The 13,159-nt window shown below is 47.1% G+C and overlaps 1 protein-coding gene across 2 annotated transcripts in view; it reads right to left on the minus strand.

The window, feature by feature from the left end:
* LOC123582543 (protein FAM169B-like) overlaps positions 1-13,159 on the minus strand; it is a 91,205-nt gene that overhangs the window by 37,927 nt on the left and 40,119 nt on the right. For both annotated transcript variants that reach the window (XR_006704452.1, XM_045448753.1), the window contains exon 4: positions 3,053-3,138. Coding sequence is in view for 1 of the 2 variants with exons in the window: in XM_045448753.1 (XP_045304709.1) it covers positions 3,053-3,138 (86 nt within the window). In the remaining variant the exon portion in view is untranslated. The remainder of the gene's footprint in view (positions 1-3,052; positions 3,139-13,159) is intronic.

Here is a 13,159-nt window from a genome sequence, read left to right on the forward strand (position 1 = left end):
ACACTATCTTTTCAGTCAGTTAAAACCAAACCTGAAAAATCCTGCTGTGTACAATTTGGGTGTAACCAGAGGGCATTATGCTAAGTGATATAAGTCTGACAAAGACAAATATTGCATGATCTCACGTGCGTGTGGAATCCGAAAAAGCCGAACTCCTAGGAACAGAGAATACAATGGCGGTGACCAGGGGCTAGAGGTGGGAGAAAAGAGATGATGTTGGTCAAAAGGTACAAACTTCCAATTGTACGATGAATAAGTTCTGGGAATCTAGTATACAGCATGATAACATGTATAGCTAGTAATACTGTATTATATTAAAGTTGCTAAGAGAATAGATCGTAAATGTTCTCATCACCAAAAAATGGCAGTTATGTAATGGAATGCAGGCGTTAGCTAACGCCATGGTGAGAATCATGTTGCAATATGTAAGCGTATCAGATCAACACGTTGTACACCTCAAACTTACACAACGTTTATGTCAGATGTACCTCAATAAAGCTGGGGAGGGGGGCAGGCATGAAAAAGGCAACTCACAGGCTGGGAAACAGTATTTGCAAATTGTATCTGCAATGTATGCAATAAGGACTTGTGCCCAGAATATATGAAAAAGTGTTTACAACTCAACAGTAAAAAAGCCAACCAACCAATTAAAAAGAGGGCCAAGGAGGGGCACCTGGGTGGCTCAGTCGGCTGAGTGTCCGACTTCGGCTCAGGTCATGATCTCACAGCTCGTGGGTTCGAGCCCCGCGTTGGGCTCTGTGCTGACAGCTTGGAGCCCGGAGCCTGCTTCGGATTCTGTGTCTCCCTCTCTCTCTCTCTCTGCCCCTCCCCCACTCATGCCATGTCTCTGTCTCTCAAAAACAAATAAACATTAAAAAAAATTTTTTTTTAAATAAAAAGGGGGCCAAGGATTTCCATAGACATTTTCCCAGAGAGGATATACGAATGGCCAACAAGTACATGAAAAAATGTTTAACGTCGTTAGCCAGAGACATACAGATCGAGACTACAATGAGATACCACTTCACACTGGGTAGGATAGATAACATTAAAAAAAAAAAAAAGACAGTAACAAGTATCAGGGACACATGGGAAGATGGACACCCTCAGACGTTGCCAGTGGGAATGTAAGGTGGTCCCGCTTACCAGCAGTTCCACTCCTAGGTCCATACCCAAGATGACTGAAAATATATGTCCTCGCAAAAACTTGCACCCAGATGTTCATAGTGGCATTATTCAAAATGGCCAAAAAAACTGAAACAACTCAAATGTCTACCAACAGATAAATGGATGACCAAACGTGGTCTATCCATGCAGTGGGATAATACTGAGCCACAAAAAGGAATGAGGTCTGACACGTGCTACCGTGTGGAATAACCTAGAAGACTTCATGCTCCGTGAGAGCAGCCGGACACAAAAGACTGACTACCTAGTGTATGATTCCATGGATGTGAAATGTCCAGAATGGACAAATCTGTAGAGACAAAAAGCAGATTCATTGCCAGGGGCTGGGTAAAGAGAGAAATGAGGGGTGACTGCTGATGGGTAAGGGGTTTCCTTTTGGGGTGATGAAAACATTCTGGAATCAAGTAATGGTGACTGATGTCCAACTCTGTGCAAATACTGAAAATCACTCAATTATATACTTTGAAAGGGTGCAATTTAGAGTACACATTTATCCGCTCATTTTCTAAACCAAACCTGAAAAGAATACTGATAATTCATTTAGCATTTACAGGACCCAATGAGGGAGATCACGTGGTCTGTGGACACATCCACCATTTCAAGACTGCCAAGAAGCACCTACGGAATGAAGACAACTGTGCCAATCAAATGAAAACAGGCAGACGTGACATAAAAGTCTAAATTCTTCACTAGTTACTATCTTTTTCCTCAGCTTCTGCCCGAGCCAAACTTCAGTGGAGAGATTGCCACAGGAGCTGCTGGGGCACCTGCCCTTACCCCTGCCATCCTAGGTTTTGGCTTTACAACTGCTCTAAAAAACCACAGCCCGTCAAAGACCTCCATGCCCGATCTCAAAGAGACTAGAGTTTATGTCCGGTTAAATCACTTACTAGCTGTGTGGCTCAGCCTCAATGTGTTCATCTGCAAAACCAAAACCTTTAAGATTCTAAAAGTAGATAATCCCCACAGAGTCTGAGGTAACACACAGGTGAGTACCTAACACAATGTCTGACTCATGGTAAGCACCAACAGACAGCACTTGGATGCAATACGCAGAACTCTCCTACACACTAGAGAGATCGTTTAGATTAAAGTTTTAAAACTAAGACACGAGGGGCCACTCAGGAAGGTAAGAGAGATTTGCCAATAGCCAGATGTCTGTTGCACACGACCATTTATTACTCTTTTTTCCTACCCGCAGGGTATTCTAGATTGAAAAGATGTTGCAGTCCTAACTTGCGAATGTGCCTTATTTGGAAATAGGGTCTCCAGATGATCAAGTTAAGATGATGAGGTCATGGGGTGGGGGGAGGGCGCCTGGGAGGCCCAGTCGGTTAAGCATCCGACTTCGGCTGTCATGATCTCGTGGTTCGTGGGTTCAAGCCCCACATCGGGCTTTGTGCTGACAGCTCAGAGCCTGGAGCCTGCTTTGGATTCTGTGTCTCCTCTCTGCCCCTTCCCTGCTCACTCTTTGTCTCTCCCTCTCAAAAAAATAAATGAATAAACATTAAAAAAAAAATGTTAAGAAAAAAAAAAGACAAGGTCATTAGGGTGGGCCCCGATCCAATATGGTTGGTGTCCACATAGAAAGGGGGGACCTGGACAGATACAGACCCACACCAAGGGAAGATGACCGTAAGTCCAGGAACACTTGAGGCCACCAACAGCTAGGACAGAGGTGTGGAACAGATTCTCTCCCGTGGCCCTCAGGCTTGTAGCCTCAGGGGACTGAGACCATACATTCCAGTTGTTTCCGCCCTAGGAGACTAATCTACAAAGGGAGACTGCTTTCGATTATTAACACGATAATAAGCACAGTGCCTTGAAACCTGTTTTGCAATATCCATGGAAATTTACACGCCCTCACCTTCATCAGACCTTCTCGGGCAGGATCAGAGGTTCGCAGCACATCTTCGGTGGCCCACCAGGCCTCCTGTATGTAAACAGCCACAACTAAAGAGAAAGCCAAGAGAAAATGATGATGTGCACACGACCACGAGGCCACCGGAGAGGCGGTTTCAACATCACGCGACCTCCAGAGAGGCGCAAAGGAGGAGGATGTGCGGGTAACGCGGGCGATAGCTCTAGAACTGTGTTCTCTGACAGCACTGAGCAGGACAGAGTGACCCCTCTCACCTGAAGGGGACTCCACAGAGATCTTCACAGATGGCCCGTTGCCGGCTCCAAAACGAGATATATGTGTCCCCATGCTACTGGGCAAAACACTACACACCACGCTGCTCACAAATTCGATGGCCAAGAATTACATTTTTTTTTCCTTCAAGGTCCAATTATGGGCTGCAACTCAGAACTCCCCACTTAGTCAAATCCAACATTATGGAAGGCCATCAAACACACCATCTTCTCGTTGCCCTCAGCACCAGGCTTGGCCCCGGCTTTTTTTCCATGATTTTTTTTTTCCCCTTCTCACAGTGAATCTGTCACCTGCATTTTTCTGAGGACACCAGTGCTCTGAGAGGTAAAGTAACCTGAAGGCAGCGAGCTGCGGGGGTGGGGGGGGGGGGGGGAGGCTGAGGTGGGTCCACCCTTGGGCCACTGAACTCCAAGGACAGTGCTCTCTCGCAGAGGTCAGAAATGAGTCAGCTGTTAGAATATGGGGTGGCGGGGGTGCCTGTGAATAAGGAGGCTCTGGGGCTGGATCTGCAGAAGGAAGAGACATCTCTCCTCCAACCACTCCTGCCCCACCCCACCCCAGGCTGCACAGCCCCTGAAGCTTGTGGATTCTGCCCACTCCATGTTCGGACATGGGCCCTGCTACTTACTCTAAGGGTGACCTTGGAACACCTCAACCTCACTGAGCCCCAAAATCATCAGAGTTGCCCAAACTGATCACCTGAGGTGGCTGACAAGTTCTGATGAGGATCGGACGGAAACACCCAGCACAGGGCCAAGTGACAGCTAATAGACGTCTCCCTCCTCCCCCGCTCCATGCTGCTGCCACCTCGTGATGGGCCCCATGCCCTCCTAGCCAGCCCCAGATGCCAGCAGGGTCCAGGCCACCATGCACAGAAGACCATGACAGTACCTCACCTGACCCCCTGCCTCAGTGTCCCCCGCTGATCCATCCCTACTGAGTGGTCAGTCCAAAGGCAAATCCAGTCATGGCCTCTGCCTCTTGCCCCCCTGCTGGGCAACCCTCCTTTCCTTGCTTAAGGATTCCATTTAAACACCAAAGTTACTTTGATTGTTTTCTGGTTGTTGTTGTTTTATTTTTTATTTATTATTTTTTTAATTTTTTAAATTTATTTTGAGAGAGTGCATGCAAGAGAGACAGCACAGAGGGGGAGGGAGGGAGAGACAGACAGACAGACAGAGAGAGAGAGAGAGAGAGAGAGAATCTCTGAAAGCACAGAGCCTGACTCGGGGCTCAATACCATGAACCACGAGATCATGACATGAGCTGAGATCAAGAGTCCATCACTTAACCGACTGAGCCATCCACGCGCCCCTGTGGTTTTTTATTTTTTAATTAAGAGCATTCTTTACAGCAGTTTTATTGGGTTCATAGCAAAACTGAGAGGAAGATGCACAGACTTCCCAGGCACCCCATGCCCGCACATCCGCACAGTGTCCCCCACCGTCACTATCTGTACCACTGCGGGAACATTTGTCACAACTGATGGAACTACACTGGCACATCATAGTCCCCCAACATCTATAGTTTACATTAGGGTTCACTGTTGTTATACAGTCTGTGTGTTGGACAAATGTGTAATGACATGCATCTCTCATTACGGTATCCTGCAGAGTATTTTCACTGCCCTAAAAATTCTCTGGTCTTCATCGATTGACCCCTTCCTCCTACCCCTGCTCCACCCCTGGCACTGATTTTTTTTTTTTTTTTTTTTTTTTTTACTGCCTCTATACTTTTGCCTTTTCCAGAATGTAATATAGTTAGAATCCTACAGTATGCAACCCTTTTCAGACTGGCTCCTTTCACATAGTAATATGCCTTTAAGGTTCCTTTCTTGTCTTCTCATGGCTAGAGATCTCAAAAATCTTTTTAGCACTACATAATATTCCACTGTCTGGATGTACCACACAATTTCCCCTCTGATATCTTTTTTATACCCCCTTTTTATTAAATTGCCATTTTTAAAAAACTTTTTTTCTTGTTTATTTATTTATTTTGAGAGAGGGAGAGGGAGAGCATGAGCAGAGAAGGGGCAGAGAGAGAGAGAGAGAGAGAGAGAGAGAGAGAGAGAGAGAATACCAAGCAGGCACCATGCCATCAGCACAGAGGCTGACACGGGGTTTGATCTCACAAACTGCAAGTTCATGACCTGAGCTGAAATCAAGAGCCAGACACTTAACTGACTGAGCCACCCAGGCACCCCAAATTGCCATTTTTATGCCAGTTTCTCAACCCTGAGGGGTCCAGAAGCCACACAGTAAAACGATGCGCCTTCCCAGTCAGATCTTTTTAGCTGAAGATGTGGAGGAAAATGACATGGAATAGAAAACAAAAGTCACTCGAACATTCATATAAGGTTCATGATTTTGAAATCAATTTTGTGGGCCAATCAGGTTAAGCTGCTGCCGCCTTCTTCCCTATCGCTCTCTGCTCTTTGAAGAACTTAAGTAGAAAACTCTATGAAGACCAAGCTACAGTGACGTTAGTCAGTTATTAAGCATGAACTCTGCCCAACCAGCCCCTCCTCCCCAAAGACCAAGAGCATCTAATCCACTATGTCAGTGTCATATCATTGTTGAGTTACATCATCAACAATCGTTCCAAAACTGATTGAGCCAGCTGCGAGAGAAGGGCCAATTAAATGCCTGACACCCGCCTTCATTTATTCAATTAAAGTCATGTTCAAAATGGCACCTACTAGAACTTACAGGAGGTTTATAAAGCCATAAGGATTATTTTCCTGCTTAACAAGGTGAATCAATAAAGGATGTTCCATTTACTAATTACCGTAATACAGATGTTTTACCGTATTACAGTATTACAGATGTATTACCGTAATACAGATGTTCAATTTGCTAAGACAGTTTCAAACAGGGAATGTGTGATGATTTGGCGTTTGTGTGGTGCCTTGCAAATTTCACGGTGTGCCGCAGAGCATTAATTAGTCACACAGGTTGTCACAAAATAGATTGAACTGGTTGTTGTTCGGGGGTTTTGGTTTTGTTTTGTTTTGTTTTGTTTTTTTCCCAAAACTAATCTTAAGCTGCTAAGGATACATAACAATGAAGGTGAAGTCCAATCAAATTCAACAGACCTAAAATAAATTGTCCTCCAAATCAACTCTTTTTAAAAACAGAATCGGCCTTCTGGAAACCAGCAGCTTTTGATCAGAAAAGTATATCTAGTCAAGAGGAAGCAGGAGGACAGAGTGGTGTCAGGGCGCAGGGAGAGAGACTACAGCCAGCTCAGCAAGGACAAAGGACGGATCCTGGGGACTGACAGGCACTGCAGAGCCAGCCTCAGGGCATCACTTCTGAGACCCTGAAGCCAGCAAGTTCCAAGAGTTAGAAAGTGGAAGCCACACACCCGTGGTTTTAAAAGAAAATGTGATCAGCATCCCTCGGGCTCTCTCCCATCGAGGGCCTGAGCAGAGACTGGACATCGCAGAAGGCTGTGCAGTGGTGACAACAGTCAAGAGGACGTTACTAGTTAAAGGCCAGCCTCACTGCATGGATTTAATTTCCCTGCCCCCCCGAGCGACAGGCGATGTGCACCACAAAGAAATGTCAGTAATGGATGCTATTCTGTGAACACTCCAAGGTTTCCCAAACAAGTTAAGACAGTGAGGTCCCTAAGGCTACTACCTCCCAGTGGCCCGGCTTCATGGCAACTCAGCATGGTCAAACTGCATTCGACTACCCACGGCCGAGTTCCTGAATGCATGAACAGTGCTGTCTGTCCTAGGCCCTCCGAAGCCGATACGTAAATCCCCATTCTTGCCCTTGGGAGGTGGCAGCCTGCGGAGGAAGGAGTGCTAAACAAGCTGCTCCAATACAGGCCAGGGCACGAAAGGTGCCAGAGTCCAGACGGGAGCCAACGCATCACCAGGACCCAGAGGAGAAAGGCAATTCTGCAGAGGGGTGTTGGAAAAGCATCCCCAGGGAATTCAGACAGCTTGGGTTCTGGATCCGTGGGTAAGGTTTCAACAGGCAGAGACAACAGGCAAGGGCACTACAGGCAGCATAACCTGTGAGCAGAGGCACAGCGCCCTACAAGTCCAAGGCCATACTCAGGGCACCTCAAGTAGTAGGGATAGCTGCAACGAGGCCTAACCGATAGAAAGACAGGGCTGTAAACGTTGGTTACAACAAGGTTCCAGGATAGAAAGCTAATATACAAAAGCCAATCGCTTTCCTATATACCAGCAATGAACAAGTGGAATTTGAAATTCAAAACACAATGCCATTGACATCAGCACCCCCCAAAATGAAATACTTAGGTATAAGGCTAACAAAATATGCACAAGATCTATGAGGAAAATTATAAAACTCTGACAAACAGAATCAAAGAACTAATAATGAGACATTCTACGTTCATGGATAAGACAACTCAGTATTGTTCGGTGCCTGGGTGGTTCAGTCGGTTAAGTGCCAACTTCAGCTCAGGTCATGATCTCGCGGTTCATGAGTTCGAGCCCTGCATGGGTCTCTCTATCAGCTCAGAGCCTACTTCAGATGTTAATAAACATTAAAAAGGCGGGGGAAGGGGGAGCATCTAGGTGGCTCAGTTGGTTAAGCATCCGACTTCTGCCTAAGTCATGATCTGGCCATTCCCAAGTTTGATCCCCGAATCGGGCTCTGTACTGGCAGCTCAGAGCCTGGAGCCTGTTTCCAAGTCTGTGTCTCCCTCTCTTTCTCTGCTCCTCCCCCATTCACGCTCTGTCTCTCTCTCTCAAAAATAAACACTAAAAAAATTTCTTCAATAAAAAAAAAAAAAGACAACGACTCAATATTGTACAGATGTCAGTTCTTCCCAATACGATCTTTTGGTTCAATGCAATCCCAATCAAAATCCCAACAAGTTATTTTGTGAATAGCAACACTGATTCCCAAATTTAGAGGGAGAGGCAAAAGACCCAGAATAGCCAAAACGAGATTAAAGGAGAACAAATTTGGAGGAATGACACTAACTAACTTCAGGACTTACTACAAAGCTACTTAAAGCTTTTTAGTATCGGGGCGCCTGGGTGGCTCAGTCGTTGGGCGGCCGACTTCGGCTCAGGTCATGATCTCGCGGTCCGTGAGTTCGAGCCCCGCGTCGCCCTCTCTCTCTGACCCTCCCCTGTTCATGATCTGTCTCTCTCTGTCTCGAAAATAAATAAATAAACGTTAAAAAAAATTTTCTTAAAAAGCTTTATAGCATCCGTATATATAAATATATAAAGCTTACTATAAAGCTGTAATCAAGACAGTGTGATTTTGGTGAAAGAAGAGACAATGAAAGAAAGATGAATGAAAGGTGAAAGAAAGATCAGTGGAACACAATGGAGAACCCAGAAACAGTCCCCCAATAATATAGTCCACTGATCTTTGACAAAGGAACAAAGGCAATACAATGGAACAAAGACAGTCTTTTCAACAAATGGTGCTGGTACAATTAGGCATCCACACACACAAAAATGAAGCTAGATACAGACTCCTCACTCTTAATAAATGCCATCTCAACAAAACATAGACTTTATTCACTCACCAGTCTCTAACAGACTTCTGTGCCAGTGGAGAACAAGATGACATAAACATTTAGATATGGCCCTGTGCACCTGTGTAGGGAAAAGACTACAGACTTCAGAACCAGATGGGGTTCAAATTCTGGCTTCTCCAATTCCTAGTTATATGACCTTCACCCAGCCTTGAGCCCCCACCTGTCAAATGGAGACCACAACATCCTCTCACCTGGTCATTCGCAGGTTACGTGAATGAGTCCACCTCACCAAACTGCTTTTCCTCAGGTGTTTGAAGCTTGTCAGTGGTTTCCAGAAACTTCCTCCACTTGCTTCAAGTGGTTCTCTGGGATATCAAATAAGCTTGAAAAGCCCTTTGGTCACTTGTTGGCTTTTGTCAATGAGACAATGGAAACTGCTTCATAACACTCCCGTGTCTTCCTGGAAACTCCCATTCCAAACTTCCTGCTCTGGTTTGCAAGGAAATGTCTATCTTTCTTTCTCCAGCTTGACCTCTACTATCCTGTCTGCTCCCTCCAGTGGATACAGTTTTGTACCCAATACATTTTCTCGTGGCTGTTCCTTTCTCTGTCAGGGAGTGTTAAGCTGACCACCGTCTTCCTCACTTTCTCCTTCCAAGGCTGTTGAAGGAGCACCTCAGGCTCGATGAAGACACACATTTGAACCCACTCAGTGCCTCCTGACAAAATTTTTAAATTTTTTTAAGTGTTTATTTATTCGTGAGAGAGAGAGACACAGAGCATGAGCAGGCTAGGGTCAGAGAGAGAGGGAGAAGACACAGAATCTGAAGCAGGCTCCAGGCTTAGAGCTGTCAGCACAGAGCCCGACGCGGGGCTCTAACTCACCAACCGTGAGATCATGACCTGAGCCGAAGTCAGACGCTTAACTGACTGAGCCACCCAGGCATCCCCTGACAAAATTTTTAAACCTTTCATCTTGCCTCCCAAGATCTCTTAAAGGAACTAAGTCCTTTTTTGTTTAAACATGCTTTTTATAATGAATAAATAAGCAAAGCAATCATTGCTGAGAAGTTGACAAGATTTTTCCATAGTACGGGTCAGGGAGCTCTGGTTGTCACCTGTCCTTGAAAGGATGGATGGGCTGTGACAGAGGCGAGCATTCCTCACAAGGATTTTGTTTAATGTTTTTATTTATTTATTTATTTTTGAGAGAGAGAGAGAGAGAGAGAGAGAGAGAGGGAGAGCGCGAGCGCACACATAAGTGGGGGAGGGGCAGAGAGAGAGGGAGACACAGAATCCGAAGCAGGCTCCAGGCTCCGAGCTGTCAGCACAGAGCCCAATGCCGGGTTTGACCCCACGAACCGCGAGATCATGACCTGAGCCGAAGTCAGAGGCTCAGCTGACTGAGTCCCCCAGGCGCCCCTTTCCTGAGAAGGATTTTGAGGCCACCTTCTAATTCAGCAAGGAGGAGCACTGTGAAAGGAGCACTGTGATGGATGAGCAATATCCAGGGAGGAGGCAGGAGCACCTGTGGTTGTGCTCACCGTCCCTCCTCATCTGCCCCAACACACAGGCAGGCAGCAGGATGCACCCACATCATACACAGACCCTCCGAAGGTCACGATTCTGAAGCATATGTTGCTCATGTAACCCACACATTGAGTCACTATTATGTGCAAAGCACATAATAAATCCACTCAAGGGATTAAATTTAGACTCTGGCTTAAGACACTGACAACTCCGAGGAGGAGACAATTGCCTGGGACGTGAAACGGAATACAGTGAAGTCAGATGGAGGCTGCGTGCTACAGGGCAGCAGAGAGGAAGAGGCAGGCATTCCTACTGAGGGGCTGGGAGAGTCTGCAGTGGAAGACGCCCCCAGCAGGCCTGAAGGAGGCGTCAGCCCAGGTAGGAAAGGGGACTCCAGGTAAGGTAAGTGACGGGGCCTCAGAGATGTGAGAGGGCACAGCATGACAGGCAAGGACAGGAACTGCAGGGTGCCAGAGCTGACAGCGCGGGGAGAAGGGAGGCGGCCAATCAGGGAGGACTCAAGGGCTTACGTACTCTGCAGACCACTGCCAGCCACCATGCTTTGGAGAAAAAAAGGGGCACGACCCAGTTACAGTTTTAAAACAAAAACATGTACCACAACCACAGGTGCAAGCACTCACCAAGCATCTGGCACAGCGCCAAGGGCAGTATCTCAGTTAACGCTTGCACGGCTGATTCCTTTTTTTTTTTTTTCTTCAGGTGAGGCCCAGAGGCGTTAAGAAACCTGGTCAAGGCCAGGTGCCCATAAACAGCAGCGTTGGGACTGGGTGTGAACCGAGTCCTGTTGGTTCCAGATCCCCCAATCTCCACGTGAAGGAGAGACAAAAGGACAGAGCCAAGGGCCAGGCCCCGACGAAAGCTGACAGAGTCAGAAAGAGAGGGATGATGGGGCGCCTGGGTGGCTCAGTCGGTTAAGCGTCTGACTTCAGCTCAGGTCACGATCTCGCAGTCCATGAGTTCGAGCCCCGCGTCGGGCTCTGGGCTGATGGCTCAGAGCCTGGAGCCTGCTTCCGATTCTGTGTCTCCCTCTCTCTCTGCCCCTCCCCTGCTCATGCTCTGTCTCTCTCTGTCTCGAAAATAAATAAATGTTTAAAAAAAAAATTTAAAAACAAAAAGAAAGACAGGGATGAAAGATGGGGAACAGACAAGAAAAAGACACTGACAAGAAAGGAGAGATCAGCATGGAAAGACCTTACTAGGGCGGATGCTTTAGGATTTCATTTTGCACTTCGGGTGGGGGAAGGGGCCTGCCACTTATTCAGCAAACAAGGACAAGGGCCAGGCACTGCACTTGGCATCAGCAGGGGCAGGACAGGTGACCAGGCCGTGACCACACACACCATGACCAGCACTCTCGGGCATGAGCGGCCATCACGCACCCACCCAGGGGCTGTGCGCTCATCCATTTGGGCTGACATGACAAAACACCACGGACTTGTACAGGCTTGTGAACAACAGAAACGTGTTTCTCGTAGTTCTGGGAGGCTGAGAGCGGGCTGCCAGCATAAGCAGGCTCTGGTGAGAGCCCCCTTCCACATTCCAAACTGCTAACTTCTCGCAGTGTCCTTACAGGGCAGAAGGGACAAGGCAGCCCTCTGGGGTCTCTTTAGTAGGGGCACTGATTCCCATTCATGAGGGTGGAGCACCTCCCCCAAACCCTACTTCCTAATGCCATCCCACTGGGTTTGGATTTCAACATATGAATTTACGGGGCACACGAATATTCAGAACAGCAGTCTTTCGGCAGGGGGGAAGGGTGGGGGGGGCTGGGGCAGAATGCCAATGAAAGTCCTGAGCCAGACTGGGCTTCAGAGCTGGAGGCTGTGAGGACCAGGCTGAGGTATTAGCTTCAGAAGTTTCTAGAATAGTCTGACCAATGAGAGACATAAACAGAGTAGTGTTTTAGAAAGAGAACAGTTGGGGTGGGGGGGAGGGGGTGCCTGGGTAGCTCAGTTGGTTGAGCATCTAACTCTTCGTTTCGGCTCAGGTCACGATCTCATGATTCGTGAAGTCGAGCCCCACACTGGGCTCTGCGCTGTCAGTGTGGAGCCTGCTTGGGATCCTCTCTCCCCCTTTCTTTCTGCCTCTCCCCCAGGTTGGTGTGATCTCTCTCTCAAAATAAATGAACTTAAAAAAATGGGGAGGGGCGCCTGGGTGGCTCAGTCAGTTAAGCATCCAACTTCAGCTCAGGTCATGATCTCACAGCTTGAGGGTTCAAGCCCTGAGTCAGGCTCTGTGTTGACAGCTCAGAGCCTGGAGCCTGCTTCAGATTCTGTGTCTCCCACTCTCTATGCCCCTCCCCTGCTTGTACTCTGTTTCTCTCCCTCTCTCAAAAATAAAATAATTTTTTTTTTTAATTTTTGTAATGAAAAACAAAAAAGAGAACAGTTGGATTATGCCCAGGTAGGAGGAATTAGCCATTTTGAAGTTAAAAAAAAGAAAAGTTTGGGGCGCCTGGGTGGCTCAGTCGGTTAAGCGTCTGACTTTGTTTGGCTCAGGTCATGATCTCATGGTTCATGAGTTCGAGCCCTGTGTTGGGCTCTGAGCTGACAGCTCAGAGCCTGGAGCCTGCTTTGGATTCTGTGTCTCCCTCTCTCTCTGCTCCTCCCCCACTCACACTGTCTGTCTGTCTGTCTCTCTTTCTCTCTCAAATAAATACACATTTTTTAAAAAGTGTTGTTGTTGTTGTTGTTGTTGTTGTTTAAAAAAAAAAAGGTTGTTGGAGAAGGATCTCCCTGATGGAGTGTAGAGAATGGTTTTAGGTGAGGCTGGAGGCAGGGAGAACAA

The sequence above is a fragment of the Leopardus geoffroyi genome, chromosome B3 (genome assembly GCF_018350155.1).
Source record: "Leopardus geoffroyi isolate Oge1 chromosome B3, O.geoffroyi_Oge1_pat1.0, whole genome shotgun sequence".
NCBI lineage: Eukaryota > Metazoa > Chordata > Mammalia > Carnivora > Felidae > Leopardus > Leopardus geoffroyi.